This window comes from Mobula birostris, chromosome 2, assembly GCF_030028105.1.
Source record: "Mobula birostris isolate sMobBir1 chromosome 2, sMobBir1.hap1, whole genome shotgun sequence".
NCBI lineage: Eukaryota > Metazoa > Chordata > Chondrichthyes > Myliobatiformes > Myliobatidae > Mobula > Mobula birostris.
The window spans coordinates 30,063,231-30,087,847 of record NC_092371.1 but is presented as its reverse complement, the minus strand read 5'-3'; the positions used below and the strand labels follow the sequence as shown (position 1 = coordinate 30,087,847).

General features: G+C 42.1%; 1 protein-coding gene across 1 annotated transcript in view; it reads left to right on the top strand.

Moving 5' to 3' along the window:
* The first annotated feature begins 12,697 nt into the window (after positions 1-12,697).
* LOC140210509 (solute carrier family 12 member 5-like) overlaps positions 12,698-24,617 on the top strand; it is a 347,453-nt gene continuing 335,533 nt past the window's right edge. Inside the window, exons 1-2 of the mRNA XM_072279513.1 lie at positions 12,698-12,740; positions 12,912-13,006. Coding sequence (XP_072135614.1) covers positions 12,698-12,740; positions 12,912-13,006 — 138 coding nt within the window. The remainder of the gene's footprint in view (positions 12,741-12,911; positions 13,007-24,617) is intronic.

Genomic DNA, 24,617 nt, shown 5'->3' with positions numbered 1-24,617 from the left:
ATTTTAATTTTTGTAACTTAGAGATACAGCATGATAAAAGGTCGCTCTGGCCCAAAGAGCCCCTGCCATACAATTACACCCATGTGACCAATTAGCCTGCTGACCCCTGCAACTTTGGAATGTGGGGGGAAGCTGAAGCACCCAGAGGAATCCCACACGGCCTCGGGAGGAACGTAGCAACACCTGTGGACAGCTGCGGAACTGAGTTGAACCTGGTTTGCTAACACTGTCATTGCTAATTGCAATGCGACCATGCTGCCCCTCAGTGTCTTGGCCAGAGTGCAAAGGCGAGTTCAAGGGAGCTCAAGTGTGGACTAAACTCAGGTGCTCCACAAAGCAGTCCATCAAGCAGGGTGGGAAGAAGTATTTTCAAGACTTTCACAGATGTTGCCTGACTTGCTGAATGTTTATGATATTGTTAACAGCACTTGTACTTTTTTGATGTTTACAAATACAAAGTCACTAGTCCACTCTTAACCTATTTATGTACGCACTCAGTGCTCACAACCTCGAGATGGTGTTTGTCGAATGAGTGCCAATTGTCAGAGTGCAGTTCACCAGTGACGACAGTGTCACTGATGACTGCTGGAGGTTCCACTGTTTAAAAGCAATCGGGAACAGAGAACAGCACCTCACTTTCACACATGTACTGTCATATTTGGAAACCTACGTAGATATAATGACAGACTTGGAATGTGAATCTGTCATCTTTGCAGATTTCACTTCTACATTGCAACACCAATTCTTGGAGGTACATTACATAATTAACCGTTGGTGCGGAAGTTTGGGATGAGTTGCAAATGCTGGAGGATATACACAGAAGCCGTGATGGGCGAGATTTGGAAGGAATGGTACTTAGGTGGGGGTTAAGGTCCCAGCCAAATGGGTTGCTTGGTCATGGATATGCTGAGTGTCTCATCTATGGCTGGAGATGTGGTCATCAAAGTAACTGGAGAATATTCAGTCATACTTGTAGATTGTGGAAAGAATTAGGAAGTGAGTTGCCCTCTACATGTGAGCCTACCTTTTCTTACAGCCACTGTAGCTCTGTGTCTAGTCCACGTAAGTCTGCATTGACGGCCATTTTTGGGATGTTGATTCCCACTGATCAATCTTATGCAGCTCAAGGGGTGCTTTGATATAATAGAGAATGGAGATTATCTAACTGTTTCAATTGGGGTGCAAACATTTTACGTATTGTATGAAATACTTGCCTGGAGGGTATATTTTAATCTAACGTTATAACTGAAAGTGTGCTGCAATTCAAAGATATTAGCTTCAAAAATATAAGTATGAACTTGGGAGATGCACATTCATGAAGAGTACTAAAGGCACCTTCAACTGTTGGGAGAATGCACAATCAACCAAGCATCCAAAAATGGCATTGAACTTGAAGACTATCAAAGGGTACTATTATGAATTGCACACCATCTAGTTTTGTCTGCTGTCTTGTATATTTATTGCGTCTGCTTAACAAGTTGTCAGAAGATAAGCCCATAAGCCATTTCCATCCCACTGCTATTAAACCAGTATTGTTGGCTGATGTTCCTGCATTTTCATTTTTGATCCTTATAAATGAAAGAGGAAAGGCAATAAAATATTAATAAAAAAGGGATACATCAGTATGACTGTCCACTTAGTCAATATCAATTTATTTAGAGATCTACATGCAGTGAAAGTCATAACAGAATAGACACAGCCAGCACTGCAAAGAGGCATGCGGTCCAAATGTAAATATGAGGCACTTTCATTATTATTAATACAATCATTTTCTATGACAGAGAATCAATATATTCCATTCATTTTGCATGCAGCACACTGCACTGTGTACTCAGCCTGATTACAGAAGGTTAAATAAAATGGTAGTTGATCTGATTTATAAAAACTTATTACCTGTGCTAGCATAGTAAAACAAAATGACAATGCTTTTCACAGCCTCATTGATTTATTAAAATCTCTTTCAAGTTGAAAGGGGAATTGTTAATGAATGCTGACTTGATTCACTAATATGTCTAATTTTACTGCTCTTCCCTTCTGGTGAAGTAGGTTTGTCTAACAATGTAAACACAAGCAATGCTGCAGATGCTGGATATTTTGAGCAACACACACTAAATGCTGGCAGAATTCAGCAGGTCAGGCAAAATCTATAGAGAGGAATAAACAGTTGATGCTCCAGACCAACCCCCTTCATCAAGGCTAGAAAGGAGGGCAAAGAGGCCAGAATTAGGATGTGGGGGGAGGGGAAAGAGTACAAGTTGGCAGATGATAGATGAAGCCAGGTAAAGGGGAACATAAGTGAGAGCATGAATTATGAAGCTGCAAGGGGATAGGTGGGAGAGGTAAAGGGCTGAAGAAGAAGGAACCTGATGGCAGAGGACTGTGGATCCTGGAAGAAAGGGAATGCGGAGGGCAACCAGATAGAGGTGATGGGCAGTTAAGGTTTAATTCTACTCCTAAGTCTTATGGTCTATCTGTGGAATCCCACACCAGTCCCTCAACTCTCAAGACCAGAGTAGAAACAAGTTGTCTTAATCCTGAGGGATTTCATAAGAGAGAACATATTGCTGACAGATATCATCTCAATTTCCAGAACATTTCTACCTTTTTGGTTAAGTGCGTGTCCCTAAGGCAGTCCGACATTGAGTTCAACGCCAACTGGCAACTCCTGCGACACCGGTGGTGCCAAACTGTATTGGTTTCTGCTGTTCTTCTGGATTCATCAGTTTCATGGAGAGAGGGAGCCTGATACGTGGGCAACAGCCTGTTCTCCATATCATACTGCTCTGGTCTGCATATCACATAGACAGCTGGGTCACAACATCCATGCTCAATATCATAGCATGGATGGCAGGGGCATGGAGGGCTATGGTCCAGGTGCAAGTCAATGGCACTAGGCAGAATAATAGATCTGCACAGACTAGATGGGCCAAATGGCCTGTTTCTGTGCTGCAGTGCTCTATGACACTAGTGAAGTTTAAGAGACTGCTAGACAGGTATATGGAGGAATCTAAGGTGGGGGTTTATATGGGAGACAGGGTTTGAGGGTCGGCACAACATTGTGGGCCGAAGGGCCTGTACTGTGCTGTACTATTCTATGTTCTATGACCCTATGACTGGGATACTTCCCCTACTTCAGGGCAACATGTGATGAAACTCCCATTAATTCTGTTTCTTCAACATTCTCCAGGACATCATTCCACATCCATGCCCCAGAATGTATCTGAGTTGGTTTATCCTTTCCCACACTGAGATGCCATACTGCTCCTTAACTGAGCTATGCCCTGTGTGTGTGTGGCCTGGTGTTCTGTTTATGCTCAAGTTGATCAACTACCAAGTCCAAGATTTTTCTTGCAAAATCTCATGCAAGAAAGTTGATCTGTATTGATCTACATTTGACCTATATTGCTTTTCCTATTTTGATTAAGTTCCTATTTTGAAGTTCCTGCTGGAAAATAAAGCTAGGTATTAATTTTAAGGAGAAACAAAGCCTGCAAATGCTGTAAGTCTGGACAACACACAAAATGCTGGAGGAACGCAGCAAGTCAGCTTGCATCTATGGAGGGAAATAATTTATCCACATTTTGTGCCAAAACTCTTCATCAGGGTCCTTACTTGTGTGTTGATTTTAAGGATTTTTTGTTGACCTTGCAAGATCGCTGGTAGGCTACATTATTAATTCATCTGCCTAAGGTTCTCGTCAAACAAGGTTTAAGTTTCTTTCTCTGACCATTTTTCATACCAGAAGATTATGGTCATGGAAAAACAATACCTTAGCTTAAACAATGCTAGAAAAAGGTGAAATGCAAAGAATTAATTCTGCACTGTGTTTGTCATTACCTTTTCAAAAAAAGCAATTTCTTAAAATGAACTCAGCTGAATGTCAAGAATTTCCATGCCATTTATTAATTTTTTTATTTGAAGCCATTGGCACAGCACCACAGTGCAACTATCTACTACCTTACAGCACCAGAAGCTCAGGTCAGCTCCTGACCATGTGTCCTCTTCATGTGGAGTTTGCATGTTCAGCCTGTGACTGTGTGGGTTTCCTCTGGATTCTCCTCTTTCCTCCCACACCTCAAAGACGAGCAGGTTGCTAGGCCAATTGGCCGCTTTAACTGGCCCCTACCTTGTAGGAGATGGGAAAGTGGGGAGAATAAAATAGGATTAGTATTAATGGGGGGGTGATTGTTGGCACAGACTCTGTGAACCTAAGGGACTGTTTCCATGCTGTATGATTAAATGTTTAAATCGAAATCCATTCATTGGACCAGGTTTTGGTGCCATAGTCATAGAGTAACATAACACAATTAGTCCATGCTGACCACAGTGTCTTCTCTGCTAGTCTATGTTGCCCACATTTAGCCCATAAGCCTTCAAGACCCTACCCTTCATGTACATATCCAAATGCCTCCTAAATATTGCAATTCTACCCACCTCAATCACTTCCACTAATAGCTCCTTACAGGTACTTGCTATCCTTTATGAAAAGTAGTCACCTCTCAGGATTTTCTTTTAATCCCCTCCCCCACTTATCTTGTACCTGTGCCCTCTAGTCTTGGATTCCCCAGCCGCAGAGAAAAGACAATGACTCTCTGCCTTATCCATATCCATATCAAGTCTCCTTGGGCATACTTTGAAACTGTTAAAACTAAAACAATGAGAGAAGCCTTTTGAGATTTGGTGGTCATTTTGCCACATTTCTGCCACTATGAATGATTTGTCTTAAACAGGAAGCCCAAAATAACTTTCAACCCAAGCTAAAACTGGATCTTCTTGATGTCCCCAATATCAATAGTTACTATCTCCCACTTGTTAATAAATTTCTCTGACTCATTGAAATGGAGAAGATTATTTTGGGGCTGACTTTATTGGCTCTTTCAAGAACTTGGTGCTAATGGCTCAGAAATTGCAGTCTGTGGGAAATCAATAGCTTCCCAGTCCCTTTGAGGATATCTACTCACAATTATCTAGTGTTTCCTGGTTTATAGACTATCCCTTTTGGAACATGATCAAGCAAACAGATTACCACACCAAAGCTATCTCATGGGCAAGAGACTAGTAGCTTAATTTAACTTTTTTAAAACATTATGCAAAATGATGCAAAGTTTCAAACATCTACATGTGATTTAAACAGAAATTGAAATCTGATAAGTAAATGATATGAAATTAATATTTTTTCATTAAAAAAGCTTTTATGTAGAAAAAATGAATACAATTACAATACTAAATATATAAAATTAGTTATTAGCATTCAGCTAATTGGCATATCACCTTACATCCTCACTAACTTTTATAGATGATGTACCAAAGTTAGCATCCTATCCCTATCCAGATGTAGCATGGCTTGGTATGGCAACTGCTCTGTCGAAACTGCAGAGAGTTGTGATGCAGCTCTATGCATTACAGAACCCAACCTCCCTTCATGGACTTTGTCTACAGTTCTCATTGCCTCAGTAAAGCAATCAACATAATTAAACACCTAACCTACCTGGGATTTCTCTTTTCTCCCCACTCGATACATGTAAGCTCGAAAGCATGTAACACCATACACAAGAGTGGCTTCTTTCACATTGTTATAAATGGTCCACAAACCCATAAAATAGTCTCTTGACTTCACAATCTACCTTGTTATAGATTTATACTTTACTTTCCACCTTCTCTGTAACTGTGACACATTATTCTGCATTCTGTTGTTGTTATTCTCCTGGATAGGTACATGGAGCTTAGAAAAATAGAGGGCTGTGGGTAACCCTAGGTAATTTCTAAGGTAAGGACATGTTCGGCACAGCTTTGTGGGCCGAAAGGCCTATATTGTGCTGTAGGTTTTCTATGTTTCTATGTTATTCCTTGCAATGCATTATTGTAATGAAATGATCTATAAGGACAATATGTAAGACAAGATTTCACTGTTCCTTGGTTTAATGCAATAACGACGCAGGTTGGGAGACCGTTTCGCTGAACACCTACGCTCTGTCTGCCAGAGAAAGCAGGATCTCCCAGTGGCCACACATTTTAATTCCATGTCCCATTCCCATTCTGATATGGCTATCCACGGCCTCCTCTATTGTCAAGATGAAGCCACACTCAGGTTGGAGGAACAACACCTTATATTCCGTCTGGGTAACCTCCAACCTGATGGCATGAACATTGACTTCTCTAACTTCTGTTAATGCCCCCCTCCCCTCTGTACCCCATCACTTATTTATTTATTATTATCTTTTTTTTCTTTCTCTCTCTTTTTCTCCCTCTCTCTCTCACTATAACTCCTTGCCCATCCTCTGGGCTCCCCTCCCCCTTTCTTTCCCCCTAGGTCTCCCGTCCCATGATCCTCTCCCTTCTCCAGCCTCATATCCCTTTTGCCAATCAACTTTTCAGCTCTTAGATCCATCCCTCCCCCTCCTGTCTTCTCCTATCATTTTGGATCTCCCCCTCCCCCTCCCACTTTCAAATCTCTTACTATCTCTTCTTTCAGTTAGTCCTGACAAAGGGTCTCGGCCCAAAACGTCGACTGTACCTCTTCCTATGAATGCTGCCTGGCCTGCTGTGTTCACCAGCATTTTTTAAAGCAGATGCAATAACTTTTGTGTTCCCAACAGTCATGTAATATAACTCCTAATTATCCTGAGGATGATTTGTGTAATAATCCAGTATTACTTGATGAAAAAGTCATGTTTAACCTACCACTGACCACTTTGGGGAAATGATGTTCTGAAAATGATGAGAAATATTTTAAGATGTGTAGCAAGGTATAAAAAAAGGAATTATTTCTCAAATGGAAATGAATAGATCAACTGTTCAGTTCTTACATTATGGGAAGGATATGGAAGCTTTTGAGGGGGTGAAGAGGAGATTTATCAGAATGCACTTGGGATTAAAGAGCATATTTTATGAGGAAAAGTTGAGTGAGCTTAGGCTTTTCTGTTTGGAGAATGAGAGGTGAAATCATAAAGGTATTTAAGATGATCAGAGACATAGATAGAGTGGACAGCCAACACCACTTACCTGGGACAGAAATGGCTGATACAAGAGGGCATCATTTTAAGGTGATTGGGAGGAAGTATAAGGGAGAAGTCAGGAATGTTTTATTTTTACACAGAGGGTGGTGGGTGCATGGAACGCACTGCCAGCGATGGTAGTAGAGGCAGAGACATTAAGGACATTTAAAAGACTCTTAGATAGGCACATGAATAAAAGAAAAAAGGAGAGCTTTGTGGGCGGGAAGGATTAGATTGATTTTGGAGAAGAGTAAAACGTCAGCACAATATCATAGGCTGAAGGGCCTATGCTGTGTGGTACTGTTCTATGTTACTCATTGCCGTGAAAATCCAGGAGATTTTCTTGCTAATGGAAACTTATAAAAGATGAGAACAGAGGCTACAGATGTTGTGTTCAAGTGCAGGAGAACACTGGGAGTGATGCTGCCAGTAATTACTGGCTTCACTCAGCTACATCAGCTTGGATTCACAAACATCTAATTTACCAAAACTGGTAAACTTAGCCAATTCTGCGCAATCAGGAAACATCCACCAGGCCAAGAATATATGATGAGAGAAAAAACTGAATTAACGTAACAAATTGGAGGTGTTTACATAAGAACTGGCCACAAATTGCAATGTTGAGTCATCTGAAATTGAATTCATTGTGGAGTTCCAGTGGTTCATCTGTGCCTGGACAAATGAGATGCTGTACCTGTGACTGGTGCTGAACTATACTTGGGTGGATTTTAAAGGGGTTCACAAATTTCACGACACATGCCGGTGATAATAAACCTGATTCTGATTCTGATTGACGGCAGAAAGAGTAAGACATAAAATTAATAGGTAAGAATCACCCTTGCAGATTGAACAAGGGTATTTTACAAAGCAATCACATAACCTGTGTTTAGTTTTAATCATGTAGAAATCACATGATGAGCACAAAGAGCAATACACCAACCTGGAAGAAACCAAGTGAATTGCTGTTTCATTTGGAATATGTGCGTGGATAACTGGATGGTAGGAGGGAAAGCAGTGAAGTCCACACTCAGAATATTGCGGTCAGTTCTGGTTACCTCATTATAAAAAGGATCTGGAAGTTTTAGGGTGGGTACAGAAGAGATTTACCAGATGTTGTCTGGATTAGAGAGCGTGTATAATGAGGAAGCATTGATCTGGGTCTTTACTCATTGGAGCAAAGGAGGATGAGAGGTGCCTAAGATGATAAGAGGCATAGATTGAATAGAGAGCCAAATACATTCTCCCCAGAGTAGAAATGGCTAATACGAGATGGCATAATTTGAAGGTAATTGGAGGAAAGTATGGGGGGTGGGGGATATCAGACGTGCTGTACTGTGCTATATTCTACGTTCTATAATAAGCACATCTATATTGCGGTGTGGTTTTGCCTGGTATCAATTCTACCGCGTCTTGGAAGCACTGACCTCTGGAATTCAAACATGATTGGCAATAGAGCAATGTCTTAATATTATTAAATAGCACGAATGTCTAACACCTCATCATTGAGAGGATGGGAGGTGTTTGGATACCAGAAATCTCCCAGCTTTCAGAAATAACTAACACCTTTAACACACACAATGCTGAAGTCAGAACTTATAATGCTGAGACACATCCTGAATAATCAGCAAGACGTCAAGTCAAAACACCAAATTTCATTTGAAATAAGATTATCTATTTTTTTTATTTCTGCAGCTGATGATTAAAGTAAAAACTAAACCATTTATTTATTCTGTATTTCTTCTTCATTGTCTATCATTTGGAGGTATGCTGAAAGATACCACAACACGTCAAAGCACTTTTCAATTTTCTTTACAAAAAGTAAAATTTGAATAAAATAAATGTTATGGAGATGGGTGAGTGCATTGCATTCCCTATGGCACAGGGCAACATTTATCATTGTTCACGTGTGCATTCCAAGATCTCAGCTACTCTTCCAATCCTTTCATTTATGCAGATCTGAGGATAGGATGTGACATTCTTGCACTAAGTATATGAACAGCTTTCCAACCAAAATATCATTAAAGTCAAAGTGAGTGTTGAGCTTATTGTCCTGAGCACAAGTACGCGTACTGCGTATGCACACGTACAATCAAAACTTAGTTTCAGCAGGTACAAGGCATCATATAAGGTTCAAGATTCAAGATTGATTAATGTCATTTCCAGTACACAAGTACAAGGAGAACGAAATAATTGTTACTCCTGATCTGACGCACCACATAAAAAACACAGTAAGTCAAAGAACACAATAATAAAGAAAACACACTAGCTTATATACATAGATTAATTGTACAGTATGTCAATGAAGAAATGCTAGGCACAGGAGTGTCTGTACATAAGGTGAGTGACAGGAAATGATAAAGTAGTGATGGTAGGGGTGTGCAGAGGGGTGGGTTAGTGGGTGGAGATGTTGATCAGCCTTACTGCTTGAGGAAAGTAACTGTTTTTCAATCCAATGCTCCTGGCGTGGATGCTGCGTAGCTTCCTCCCTGATGGGAGTGAGACAAACAGTCCATGAGAAGTGTGGGTGTGATCCTTCATGATGTTGTTGGCCCTTTTCGGGCACCTCTCTGTATACATCTCCCTGATGGTGGGTAAGCTGGTGCTGGTGATGCATTGAGCTGTTTTGACTACCCGTTGCAGAGCCCTCCTGTCCACTGCAGTGCAGTTTCTGCATCATGCAGTGATGCAGCAAGTTAGGATGCTCTCTACTGCGCTTCTGTAGAATGGCACGAGTCTGTTTGTGCAAAGCCCATATGCGATAAAGATGTATACATGAGCGTAGATGTGCATATCAGCAGCATTCTTATAAAAACATGAATTTGGCATCATTTATGCACAACTCTTACATGAAAGAGCAAAATTATAACAAAAAGAAAAGTACATTTAGTGCAAAATGTTCAAAGTGGTCATGATGTTGCTAAACTGTAGTGATGACAGTTTTGCAGGTTCCTTCAAGAACTGAATGGTTGAAAAGAGGTAACTGTTCTTGAACCTGGTGGAGTGGGACTTCAGGCTTCTGCATCTCCTGCATGATGGTAGCTGCAAGAGGTTAGCATGGCCCTGATAGTGGGGATCTTTGATGAGGAATATTGCTTTTTGAGGTAGTGCCTCCTATGGATGCTGCAATGGCAGGGAGAGATGTGCCTGTGATGTATTGCTCTCGTTAGCTTTTCTTACATTCCTATGCCTTCGACTTGCCATGATGTGACCAGTCAGCATACTTTCAGCAGCACATCCGCAGAAGTTTGAAAGCCAAACCTCTTGAGAAAGTAAAGACACTGGTGTGCCTTCCTTGTGATTGCATCTTTGTGCTGGGCCCAGGACAGGCTATCTGTGTCCAGGAATGTAAAGTTGCTGACTCTCTCCACTGCCAATCCTCTGGTGTATGTTCACCCTCCTACCCCTTACTGAAATGAGTAATCTGCTCTTTAGCTTTCCGGACATTGAGCAAAAGGTTGATGTTGCAACGTGTGGGCATTACTGGGAAGCTCAGTCTTACTGTACATCTCTATTTACCTTTAAAAAGGTGCTTAGGAGCTGTCTTCTTGAATAGCTGTGGTCCTCTTTGAGACCCGTTTATGGGGCTATTGGGGAGGGAGCTCCGCGATTCAAGCGCAGCAGGAATGAAGCACCGGTGACCTATTTCCAAATCAGAATAGTGTGCATTCTGGAGGTGGATTTGAGGGAGTACCATAATGCAGTTTACATGTGGTCCACATTGTAGCCACGACATGCCAGGATGTCACCTCGACAGGTGATGAAACATCTGCTAGCTAATCGCCAAGCTCAGCAAACACCACAACATCAAACCTGATTCTGGTTCCAAAGTGATTGATGAGCCTTGGGGGTGGTGGATGACATGAGGGAACAGGCTGCATGGAAATAATCGGAGGAACGGCATGACTCCGAAGACTGCAGGCTCTATGGGCCGATTGGCCTTGTTCTGTGTTGAGAGGAAATAGAAAAGAAAGCACAATCAGAGCAGTACAAGCTTTTTTTCCCGAGAAATATGCAGTTGGTTGGAACTGGTAATAATACAATATAGGAATGGAAAGGCCGCAAAGTGAATTAAAAGACATTAAACTCAGCAATTGAGGCAACATAATATTGACACAAATACGTTAAATGGGATTGAGGTAATAAAAGCTTTCCAAATGACCTTGCAAGCATTGAGCAACCATAAATCGAGGGCACGTTTATCGGTAATATCAATGTTGTCGCTGATGTGCAACAATGAATAGCCTAGCATAATACTGCGTACATTGTCAAAGTACTGTCTGCATTATAAATATATATTGCTAGCAATAGGATCTCTTAAATTTACACATGATCACATTCTAACATGGGATTTGTGGCTTTTCATTTTTAAAACAATAAAAATATTACTGAAAGAGATATAAAAACAGAAAGGGCTGGAGATTTTTAATAGGTCAGGCAACATTTATGAAGAAAGCTATTGTGGCAAGGTAATGGTCTTTCATCAGCGTGGCCTATGCACATTCCTGGTGTATCAAAGGGATGCCTGAATATCTAATGTGCTTGCGGTATTCAAAGCAGCAAGTTCACTTTTCTGGATAGAATTAGCTTTCCTGCAAGTTCATCACTTTCTTTTTCTCTGATGCACTTAGGATAAAATAATGTTTATAAACATGTAACATAAGATTATATATGTTGTGTATAATATTACAGACCTTCCTGTGTGGAGAGGTATTCTGACACGTTCATTATCGTTAGACACTACTTAATCTCCAGTGTGGTAATGACTGTTTACGAGTTTGTTTGTGTGCCTTCGTGGGTTATATTTTTCATGCTGTAATCAAAGAGTTAGGATTTATTCTCACAATGCTGTTCTTTCCCTAGCCTCTTAATTATGATGAATTGTACTTCATATAGCATTGGGGATAAATGCAACCCAGGAACAAGATTCACACACCACACTGAGCCATAATTCACATCCCTGCAACAGCCTATTTCCTCTGCAAACATTATTGATACTAATAACATCTTCTAGCTAGGCTTCTCCAATAGTTTATGACCTGGCTTGGTTGTTCCAAGCAGTACACCTTCTAAGTTTCTCTAAGCAGGATTTACTGTATCTCCTCTGAAATAGCTTTTATGGTTCTTTACTTTCATCAACCTCCCATTCTCCCAAAACAGTCTTTGTCTCAGGGCTGACACTGCAATCACCTCCAATCCTGCACCTCAATGTGCAATTAATAGTCTTTTGAATCCAGATTAATCATTGTTCCTCCATTCGTCCATTTGTACCAAACCATTGCAAATTTATGGCCCCATTTTCTGAATTTCTCTTCCACATAATCACCTATGTTTATAGATGTTCAAAAACCTCCATGGATTTTTACATCTCCCTCACTATTGAATTTTAATTCTACACCTTTTAATAAATCATCTCAGCCTATCCCTTCCTACGTTACATGGTGATTAACTTCAGAAGGTCTTCGTTAGCTGGATCGTGAAGGAAGCTTTAGAAATTATGAGTACAAGGTCTTCCTTTTTCCTTCATTGCTTGTGCAATGGTTCACCACATTAATGGCAAAATTTGAGCAGTTTCAGAATGTGGTGAGGAGTAGCTTACAGTAGTTCCTTCATTCTAACTATTGTTACATCAAGCAGATTATAGCTCATTTTGGTGGCTGAACTGTTCTATTCAGTTTACTGGGTTGATAGTAAACAATTTTAAAATGACAAATCTGCTCGCCTTGGAAACTGTAACTCTTCAATTTGGTAATCCAGTTCTAAGCAAATGATGCCAAACTGGAAAGTATGAATTAGCACCTTCATGTATTTGACTTTCAGAGTCATATCTAAATATACACACATAATGGTCGGCGCATTACTTCTTTACTATATGGCCAGCTACAATCTTACCAGTGCTTCTGTTTTATGCTTTTACAGGAGATGCAAACCCCAAGGAGAGCAGTCCTTTCATTAACAGCACTGAGGCTGAGAAAGGGAAGGAGTACGATGGAAAAAACATGGCTCTGTTCGAGGTACAGTCAAACAATTTACAAACAGCACCAAAGTCTATCAAATGGTCATAGTTGGACAGTTTACCAGTGAATGCATGTATCTGCAAACCATGTTAACATTAATTAATGTATACTGATTTTAACTGATCCAAGCACATGCCTGTCAATTTCTCTAAAATTTTGAACAAAATATCTGCTTTTTTATTTCTTCCACAAATATAAACAAGTAGTGAAACTTGTCTAAGCTTTCAAGTTCCAGAAAATGTTTTAAGTTTCCATTATAACGTCAGAATACAGTTTAAAGACACCATAAGCATATAATGGAGCTAACAAAAGAGCTGCTGTATTGTCCTACACCGACTTTCAAACTCAACCAATACCTTAAGCACGAGGGTTTGGATGGGAGTAACTAAAGGCATACCTCAGGGACTGCTGCTGTTCACATGGCATCCATCAGAAATGAAGGGAAGACAAATGTAAATTCAAAATTGAGCTAATTCACATATGCACAAGTACATGTATGCAATGAAAAACTCACTGGCAGCAGCATCACATGCACATAGCATCAGAAAAATTTCATTCACCAAAGGAGATACAGACCCTTCTACTGCCAAGTTGAGGCCAGATGCAGACTGGAGCAGCAACATCTCATTTTCTGCATTGATAGACTCCAACCTGATGGCATTAACTTCAATTTCCCTGTTTTCCAGTAACCACTCCCCTCTGATCCTCCCTTCCCCCCAAACCCCCTGTCTCATCCCTGGGGCCTTTTATCCCTTTTCATTCCCCTCTATCATCCTTAGAACCCGCCTATTACCATGACCTTTCTCCCTCAGGTTAATGACCACCTTCCCTTTTTCCCATGGTCCACTGCCCTCTTCTATCAGATTCCTTCTTCAGCCCTTTGCCTCTTCCACCTATCACCTGCCAGCTTCTCACATCATTACCCCTTTTCTCTTCTCCTGCCCTCCTTCCTACACCAACCCCCTCAAGCTGGAATCACCTATCAACCACCAGCTCGCACTTCTCCCTCTCCCTCATATCTTTCATTCTGGTTTCTGCCCTCTTCCTTTCTATTGCTGATGAAGCATCTCAGCCTGAAATTTCAACTTCATTTTCCTCCACAGATGCTGGGAGACCTGCTAAGATCCCTGGCATTTTGTGTGTGCTACTCCAGTTAAGTAAATTCTAACAAGAAAGAACACAATTGGAACAAAAAAAAAACAAAATCCATTTTAATGCAAAGGTGGTCAAAGTGTATCGTAATCACTAAACTGTAGTGATTAAGATTGTGCTGGTTGGTTGAAGAACTGAATGGTTGAAGGCAAGTATCTAAGAATGCTGATGATGCAAAGCTGAGATGGCAGTGATGTTCTTCAGTTGCATTCATCAGGCCAGGTGAATGCAATGTTTAATTAGGTCAAAGTGGACCATTGTTTCTCTTGATTAAGTCGCGGGCAAACGAGAAATTTGTTGTTCACTTGTTTATGACCAGAAGCTGAGCAAGGAATATTGGTTAGGAGTTTAACTTTATCAACAACAGCTTTGACCCCTGGAAAAGTCATGCCGCTGAGCTAGAAAGCTGAGGTTAGCAATGAACCCCTTGGGCCCTGGAAGGTGAATAACCATCACAATTGTGCCTCCAACTTCCCTGTACTGAGGCAGAAGCACTACATGCTTGAACCCAGCCAGTCTCTGTCATCATTCAATAGGTTTTAATGAGGTCACCCCTCATTCTTCTGAATTCCAGTGAATTTAGGCCCAGAGCCATTAAACACTCTTCATATGACAAACCATTCAATCCTGGAATCAGTTTCATGAACCTCCTTTGAACCCTCTTCAGTTTCCACAAATCCTTTCTAAGATAAGGAGCCCAAAACTACTCACAGTACTCTAAGTGAGGCCTCATGAGTGCTTTATAAACTCTCAACATTATATCCTTGCTTTTATATTCTAATTCTCTTGAAGTGAATGCTAACATCACATTTGCCTTCCTCACCACAGACTCAACCTGCAAATTAACCTTTAGGGAATCCTGTACAAGGACTTCCAAGTCCATTTGCACCTCAGTTTTTTGTATTTTTTCTCCATTTAGAAAATAGTCAACCCTTTCATTTCTTTACCAAAGTGCATGACCATACACTTCCTGACACTGTATTCCATCTGCCATTTCTTTGCCTGTTCTCCTAATCTGTCTCAGTCCTTCTGTATCCTCTCTACTTCCTCAAAACTACCTGCCCCTCCACTTATCTTCATGTCGTCTGCAAACTTTGCAACAAAACCATCAATTCCATCATCCAAATCATTGACATATAATGTATGAAGAATCCATCCCAACACAGACCCCAATGACACACCACTGGTTACTGGCAGCCAACAGAAAAGGCTCTCTTTATTCTCTCTCTTGACTCCCGCCAATCAGCCACTGCTTTATCCATGCTAGAAGCTTTCCTGTAATACCATGGACTCATAGTTTGTTAAGCAGCCTCATGTATGGCACCACATCAAAGGCCTTCTGAAAATCCAAGTGCATAACACCAACCAATCCTCCTTTGTCCATCCTGCTTGTTATTTCTTCAAAGATTTCCAACAGGTTTGTCAGGCAAGATTTCCCCTTTAGGAAACCATGCTGACTACGGCCTATTTTAATACGTGCCTCCAAGTACCAAGTACCTCATCCTTAATTATCGAACCCAACATCTTCCCAACCACTGAAGTCAGACTAACTGGACTATAGTTTCCTTTCTTCTGCTCTCTCCCTTCTTGAAGAGTGGAGTGACATTTGCAATTTTTCAGTCTTCCGGAAACATTCCAGAATCTAGTGATTCTTGAAACATCATTACTAATGCCTCCACAATCTCTTCAGCCAACTCTTTCAGAATCCTAGGGTGTACTGCATCTGGTCCAGGTGACTGATCTGCCTTCAGACCTTTCAGTTTCCCAAGAAACTTCTCTCTAGTTATGGTAACTTCACACACTTCAAGCCCTTGACACCTGGAGCTTCCTCCATACTGCTGGTGTCTTCCACAGTGAAGACTGACGCAAAATACTTCATCAGTTCATCTGCCATTTCATTGTCCCCCATTACTACCTCTCCAACATTGTTTTCCAGCGGTCTGATATCCACTCTCACCTTTCTTTTACACTTTATGTATCTGAAGAAACTTTTGGCATCCTCTTTGGTATTATTGGCTAGCTTACTTTTGTTTTCCATCTTTACTTTCATAATAACTTCTTAGTTACCTTCTGTTGGTTTTTAAAAGCTTCCCAAACCTCTAACTTCCCACTAATTTTTTCTCTATTATAAGTCCTTTCTTTGGATTTTATGTTGGCATTGACTTCTCTCGTTAGCCATGGTTGTGTCATCTTTCCTTTAAAATACTTTTTTTCCTCTTTGGGATGCATATATATTGTGCCTTCCAAATTGCTTCCGGAAATTCCAATCATTGCTGCTCTGCCATCAACCCTACCAGTGTTCTTTTCCAACCAATTCTGGGCAGCTCCTCTCTCATGCCTTTGTAATTCCCTTTATTCCACTGTAAAACGGATATATCTGACTTTAAAATGAGGAAATCTGCAGATGCTGGAAATTCAAGCAACACACAACTAAGTTGCTGGTGAACGCAGCATCTCTAGGAAGAGGTACAGTCGAAGTTTCGGGCCGAGACCCTTCGTCAGGACTAACTGAAAGAAGAGCTAGTAAGAGATTTGAAAGTGAGAGGGGGAAGGGGAGATCCAAAATGATAGGAGAAGACAGGAGGGGGAGGGATGGAGCCAAGAGCTGGATAGTTGATTGGCAAAAGGGATATGAGAGGATCATGGGACAGGAAGCCTAGGGAGAAAGAAAAGGGGGAAGCCACACTCAGGTTGGAGGAACAACACCTTATATTCCGTCTAGGTAGCTTCCAACCTGATGGCATGAACATTGACTTTTCAAACTTCCGCTAATGCCCCACCTTCCCCTCGTACCCCATCTGTTATTTATTTATATACACACATTCTTTTTCTCTCTCTCCTTTTTCTCCCTCTGTCCCTCTCACTATACCCCTTGCCCATTCTCTGGGTTTCCCCCCCTCCCCCTTTTCTTTCTTCCTGGGCCTCCTGTCCCATGATCCTCTCATATCCCTTTTGCCAATCACCTGTCCAGTTCTTGGCTCCATCCCTCCCCCTCCTGTCTTCTCCTATCATTTTGGATCTCCCCCTCCCCCTCCCACTTTCAAATCTCTCACTAGTTCTTCTTTCAGTTAGTCCTGACGAAGGGTCTCGGCCCGAAACTTCGACTGTACCTCTTCCTAGAGATGCTGTCTGGCCTGCTGCGTTCACCAGCAACTTTGATGTGTGTTACATCTGACTTTAGCTTCATTGCACAGCACCCAGTCCAGACTAGCTGATCCCCTAGTGGCCTCAACCATGAGCTTCTCTAAAAAGCCATCTTGTCAGCACTCTAGAAATTCCCCCTCCTGTAATCTAGTACCAACCTGATCTTCCCAGTTCTGTATATTAAAATCCCCCATGACTATTGTAACGTTGCTCTTTTGTCATGCATTTTCTATCTCCCATTGTAAATTTTGATTCCTGACTTTGTCTGAGGTCTTACCAATATCTGCCTCCACAACCTCTCCACTAACTGTTCTGGCACTCTGGTTTCCATCCCCCTGTAACTCTAGTTTAAACCCCACTGTGCAGCATTAACAAACCTTCCTGCTCGGATAGTATTCCCCCTCCAGTTCCAGTGCAAACCGTCTTTTCTTACCAATGATCCAAAAGTCTTATTTCCTCCCCCGTAAACCAACTCCTTAGTCACCTCTTAAACCGTATACTCTTCCTAGTTTTGGCCACACTAGTGACATGGATAACAATTCTGAGATCATAACCCTGGAGGTCCTGCCCTGTAATTTACCACTTAACTCCCTGAACTCCCCGAACTCCCCATGCAGAACCTCATCACTCGTCCTACCCATGTCATTAGGACCTACATGGATCGCGACTTCTGGCTGTTCACCCTCCCATTTAAGAATGCTGAGGACTCAATTCAAGATATCCTAGACCCTGGCACCCGGGAGGCAAGATACCATTCAGGAATCTTGTTCTTGCCCACAGAACCTCCTGTCCATTCCCCTAATTAACGAATCCCCTATCACCACAGCATGCCTCTTCTTCTCTCTTCCCTTCTGCATCACAGAGGCAGGCTCAGTGCTAGAGACCCGACCACTGTGGCTTTCCTCTGTTATGTCATCCCCCCACGATAGTATCCAAAGTGATATATCTGTTGTTGAGGAAGAAGGCCACAGGGGTACTCTGCACTGGCTCCTTAATCCTTTTACACTTCCCGACTGTCACCCCGTTTCCTGTGTCTGGCTTCTTGGGTGCAACCAGCTCTCCATATGTCCTATTTATCCCCACCTCAGCCTCCCGAATGATTCAGTAATGACTCCCATAAACACCACATTTAGTGCAACTGCTTGATGACAAACTTTTTCAAATATGTGTAGAAAAATATTTTCTTTGCAACTTACACAAAATGCTGGAGATACTCACCAAGCCATGCAGCATCTATGGAGAGGAATGTTTTGGGCCAAGACCCCTGATCAGCACTGGAAAGGAAGGAGGAAGAAGCAAGAATAAGAAGGTGAGGGAGGGGATGGAGTAAAGGCTGGAAGATGATAGATGAAACCAGGTGAGGGGGTTGGTAGGTGAGTGGGGGAGTGAGGGGTGAAATGAGAAGCCGAGAGGTAGAAGAGGTAAAAGGGCTGTAGTAGAAGGAAACTAAAAGGAGAAGATAGTAGACCATTTGAGAATGGGAAGGAGGTGGGGGGGCTGGAAATTGAAGGAGGGGTTGGCAGGTGAGGAGAAGCGAAGGGGCAAAAATAGAGATAGAATGGGGAGTGGAAAAAGAGAGAAGTGGGAGGGAGGAAGAAATTAACGGAAGCTAAAGAAATCGATGTTCATGCTGTCAGGTTGGAGGCTACCCAGATGGAACATGAGATGTTGCTCCTCCAGCCTGAGAATGGTCTCATCATGGCACTAGAGGAGCCATGGACCAACTTGTTGGAATGGGACTGGGATCTGGAATTCAACCAGGTGGCTGCTGGGAAACCCCACCTTTTGTGGTGATTGGAGCAAAGACGCTTGACAAAGCAGCACCCTGCTCTGTATTTTATTTTATGCAATAGTTCACTGCAGTTAGAGATTGGATTATAAAACACACAATTTAAAACTGCAACTAGACTGAAATTCCAATCAAATTTCAGTCACAATCATATTATCTTATTGCAGCATGGGGTTCTCCGAGGTGTATAAGCCATCGTGACGATCTACAATATCCATTTCATGCATGCTTTGAAAGAGAGAATAACACTACACCTGTGCATATCCCCACAGCATCTGGCAGCTGCATGATCTCTGTCTCAGAAACCAACATCAAGAATAGCTTTTCTCCTCTGCCGTCGGGTTTCTGAATAGTCCAGGAACTCATTATTCGACTTTTGCACTATTTATTTATTTATTTTTGCAACTTTTGGTAATGTTATGGTTTCCGCTGAAATGCTGCTGCAAAACAAATCTTAAGACTCATGTCAGTGATAAACCAGATTCTGATTCTAACATATTTTTGAGGAATCTTAACCTTGCTTAGCATTTGAAACTGCTTTGTGGGGTTTTGCAGAACTTACTTGAAATCATTAGGAGTTTGAGGAGATTTGGTATGTCACCTAAAACACTCGCAAATTTCTACAGATTTACTGTGCAGAACATTCTAACTGGCTGCATTACCATCTGGTATGGAGGGGCTACTGCACAGGATTGAAGTCAGCTGCAAAGGGTTGGAAAATTAGTTAACTCCATCATGGGCATTAGCCTCCATACTATCCAAGACATCTTCAGGGAGCGGTGCCTCAAAAAGGCAGTGTCCATCATTAAGGACCCCCAGCACCCAGGACATGCCCTCTTCTCATTATTACCACCAGGAGGGAGGTACAGAAGCCTGAAGGCACACACTAAGCGATTCAGGAACACCTTCTTCCCCTCTGCCATCCAGTTTCTGAATGCTCATTGAACCCGTAAACACTACCTCACTACTTTTTTATTTCTGTTTTTGCACTACTCATTTAATTATTATATATATATATATACTTACTGTAATTCACAGGTTTTTTCCTCTATATTTCAATGTATTGCATTGTACTGCTGCCGCAAAGTTAACAAATTTCACGACATATGCCGGAGATATTGAAACTGATTCTGATTCTGAAATCCTGATGAAGGGTTTGAGTCAGTAACGTTGACCGTTTATTCTCCTCCATAGATGCTCGTCACTTGCCGAGATCCTCTAGCACTTAGAGTGTGTCATTGAATTGATCTCATTGTGTCTCACTGACTGTCTACTGAACAGAGCCTACTCCCATTTGGATAACAGGGCAGCACTGAGAGGATCATGTTTTTAGATTTCTCAAGAACAGCCGTCATGGCTGGGGGAAAAGCTCCGTTCAATGCAGATTGGCACTTTCATTGTATCCTGGATAATGGACTACCTGACTGGCAGACCACAGTTTGTGCGGCTTCAGAGCTGTGTCAGACATGGCTATAAGCAGCACTGGGGCCCCATGGGGGACTGTATTGGCTTTCTTCCGGTTTATCCTGTATACCTCGGACTTTAGATACAACAATGAGACATGCCGTCTGCAGAAATTCTCTGATGACTCAGCAATAGTTGAGAGAGTAAAGGGCGAACAGGAGAATGAATACTGGGCCCTGGTGGAGGACTTTGTCAAATGGTGCAAGCTGAGTCATCTGCAGCTCAACATCAGTTAGGCAAAGGAGATGGTGATGGACTTTAGGAAGACTAAACCTGCACTGCTCCCTGTTAATGTTGATGGTGAGGACTAACAAGTATCTGGAGTGCACTTGGTTGGCAGACTTGAGTGGAACTCTAACACGGAGGCTGTGCACAAGAAGGGCCAGTGTTGCCTTTACTTCCTGAGGTGACTGAGGTCTTTTGGAGAATGCAGGCCTCTCTTTCACGCATTCTATCAGTCTGTTGTCGTCCGTACAATCGTCTGTGTGGTGGTGTGCATCAACACGGGTGATCCCGACAGGCTCAATAAACTGATTAGAAAGGCTGGCTCTGTTATAGGTGTCAGACTGGACACACTGGAGGCTGTGGTAGAACAAAGGACCCTACAGAAAATCCTGGCAATTCTGGACAATGTTTCTCACCCTCTGCATGCCACCTTGGCTGAACAGAGGAGCACTTTTAGTAATAGACTAAGACAACTGCGCTGCTCCAAAGAGTACAGTATGAGGTCATTCTTACCCTTGGCCATCAGGCTCTACAATGAGTCAATCTATAGCTGGGGAAGTGATGACCCCCTCTTGTTAGACTGTTTTGGTAACTTATTTTTTATTCTTTCTACTTCTCTTCTCATATTTTTATCTATGCACTTGTAATGCCACTGTGACACTGTAATTTCCTCCAGGATCAATGAAGTATCCATCTATCTATCTAATTTATGTTGTCTTTAATATATTGTATTATGCTCCAGAGTAATCTCATGTATTGATGGAAAATTCTAATGGTATCAAAGAGATCCTGTGCAAATCAAACTTCCTATCACCTCTCTCTGGTGCCCCTCCTTCATCTCTTTCTCACATGGTTGACTCTCCTCTCCTATCAGATTCCTTCTCTTCTTCAGCCCTTTCCATTGTCCATCTATCATGTCTCAGCTTCTCTCTTCATTCCCCTTGCTCGCCCACCTGGCTTCAGCTATCATCTTTCACATGCACTCCTTCCTTTCCTCCCATCCCACCTGCTTATTTTCTGGATTCTTCCCCTTTCCTTCCCAGTCCTGATGAAAGATCTCAGCCCGAAGCATTGGCTCTTCTAAGGTTCATTTATTATCAAAGTATACAACTCTGAAATTCTTCTTCTCCAAACTCTTTACCTTCCCACTTCATTTCTAGTGTTGATTAAAGGTCTCAGTCTAAAACATCGACTCTTTATCTTCCTGCTTTGTTTTCCACTACTTAAGAACATAAGAAATAGGATCAGGAGTAGACCACCTGGCCCACCGAGCCTGCTCCACCATTCAATAAGATCATGGCTGATCTTAACACCGACTCATCTCCACCTACCTGCATTTACTTCATAAACCTTAATTTCACTACTATGCTAGAATCTATCCAACCTGACTTAAATATATTAACTAAGTTAGCCTCCACTACTTCCACAGATTCACCACATCTGGGAAAAGCAGTTCCTCCCATCTCTGTCCTAAATACTCCCCTGAATCTTAAGGCTATGTCTCCGAGTTCTAGTCTCACAGATCAGAGGAAACAACTTTCCTGCCTCTATCTTATCTATCCCTTTCATAATTTTATATGTTTCTATATGATCTCCTCTCATCCCTCTGAATCCCAGTGAGTACAGTCCTTGACAACTCAATCACTCCTCATAGATTAACCCCCTCACCTCTGGAATCAACCTGGTGAACCTCCTCTGCACCGCCTCCAAAGCCAGTATATCCTTCCTCAAATAAGGAGACCAGAACTACACATAGTGCTCCGGGTGCAGCCTCACCAGTATCCTGTACAGTTGCAGCATAGCCTCCCTGCTCGTAAATTTAATCCCTCTAGCAATGAAGGCCAACCAGAGAAACTCCCATGTATCCCAACTCTCTGCTTTCTATTGGTTAACCAATTCTCTATCCATGCTTCTACATCACCCCCAACTCTATGCATCCTTATCTTATGGATAAGTCTTTTATGTAGCACCTTATCAAATGCCTTCTGGAAATCCAAGTAAATAACATCCATCTGTTCCCCTCTATCCACTGTACTTGTTTATCCTCAAGGAACTCCAGTTAAGTTTGTCAAACAGGACCTGCCTTTGCTGAATCCATGCTGTGTCCGCCTGATGGATGGATCCATTTCTTTCCATTTCTTTAATGATAGCTTCAAGCATTTTCCCAACTACAGATGTTAAACTAACTGGCCTATCATTACCTGCCTTCTGCCTACATCCATTTTTGAACAGTGGTGTGACATTTGCTATCTTCCAGTCTGCCAAGACCTGCCCAGAGTCCAGAGAATTTTGGTAAATATCACCAAAGCCTTGACTATAACTTCTATCATTTCTTTCAGTACCACGGGATGCATTCCATCAGGACCAGGGAACTTATCTATCTTCAGGCCCACAAGTTTGCTCAGCACTATCTCTTCAGTGATAGCTCCTCACTTCCCATCGCATCCATAACGTCTGTCTTTGGCACGATAGATGTGTCCTCCACCATGAAGAACAACACAAAATATTCATTCAAAGCCTCTGCCATTTCCTCATTACCCAATATCAATTCCCCTTCTTGTCCTCCAAGGGACCTACATTCACTTTAACATTGACATCTCAAACTTCCGCTAATGCCCCACTTCCCCCTTGTACCCCATCCATTATTTATTTTTATACACACATTTTTTCTCTCTCTCTCCTTTTTCTCCCTCTGTCCCTCTGACTATGCCCCTTGCCCATCCCCTGAGTTTTTCCCCCCTCCCCCTTTTCCTTCTCCCTGGACCTCCTGTCCATGATCCTCTCGTATCCCTTTTGCCAATCACCTGTCCAGCTCTTGGCTCCATCCCTCCCCCTCCTGTCTTCTCCTATCATTTTGGATCTCCTCCTCCCCCTCCAACTTTCAAATCCCTTAGTCACTCTTCCTTCAGTTAGTCCTGATGAAGGGTGTCGGCCTGAAACGTCGACTGCACCTCTTCCTAGAGATGCTGCCTGGCCTGCTGCGTTCACCAGCAACTTTGATGTGTGTTGCTTGAATTTCCAGCATCTGCAGAATTCCTGTTGTTTCCCTTACCTTCCAGCCTATTCTTCCGTATTGCCTGATATCCTTGGATATTTAATTCCCAGTCCTCTTCACCCTGCAATTACTTCTCTCTAATGGCCAAGAAATCATATCCCTTAGTACTGATTTGTGCCACAAGTTCACTGACCTTATTTTGAATACTGCAGGCATTCAGATAAAGTGCCTTTACACTCATTGTGCTTTTAAAGGCTTGTAATCTTGTTCTCTTTTACACCTGACTTTTCTTTACTCTTATTTTTATCTTTTTTTATCTTTTGTTTTTTCTTTATCTTTGTCCACATTTTTCTTTTTTACTTTATCCACACTTCTCCAATCCATTGAACCCACACCACAGTATTCAGTTTAAAACCCTATCCACAGCCCTAGTTATGTAATTGGTTAGGATCTAGGTCCCATCACAGTTCAGATGGAGCTTATCCAATGAGTATATCTCCATTCTTCCCAAATACTGGTGCCAATTTCCCATGAATTCAAACCCACTTCCTTCCACACCAATCCTTGAGCCAGGCATTTAGCTCTAATCTTCTTGACCCTGCGCCAATTTGTTCGTTGCTCAAGTAGTAATCCAGAGATTACTATTCTTTTGGTTCTGTTTTTTAATTTAGTCCATAGCAGCTCAAATTCTCGCAGCTGAACCTCATTCCTCATTCTCCCTACGTCATTGGTACCCACGTGGACCACGGCAACTGGATCTTTCCCTTCCCACTGCAAAATACTCTGCAGTTCAGATAAGATCTCCCGAACCCAGGCACCAGGCAGGCAACACAGCCTTT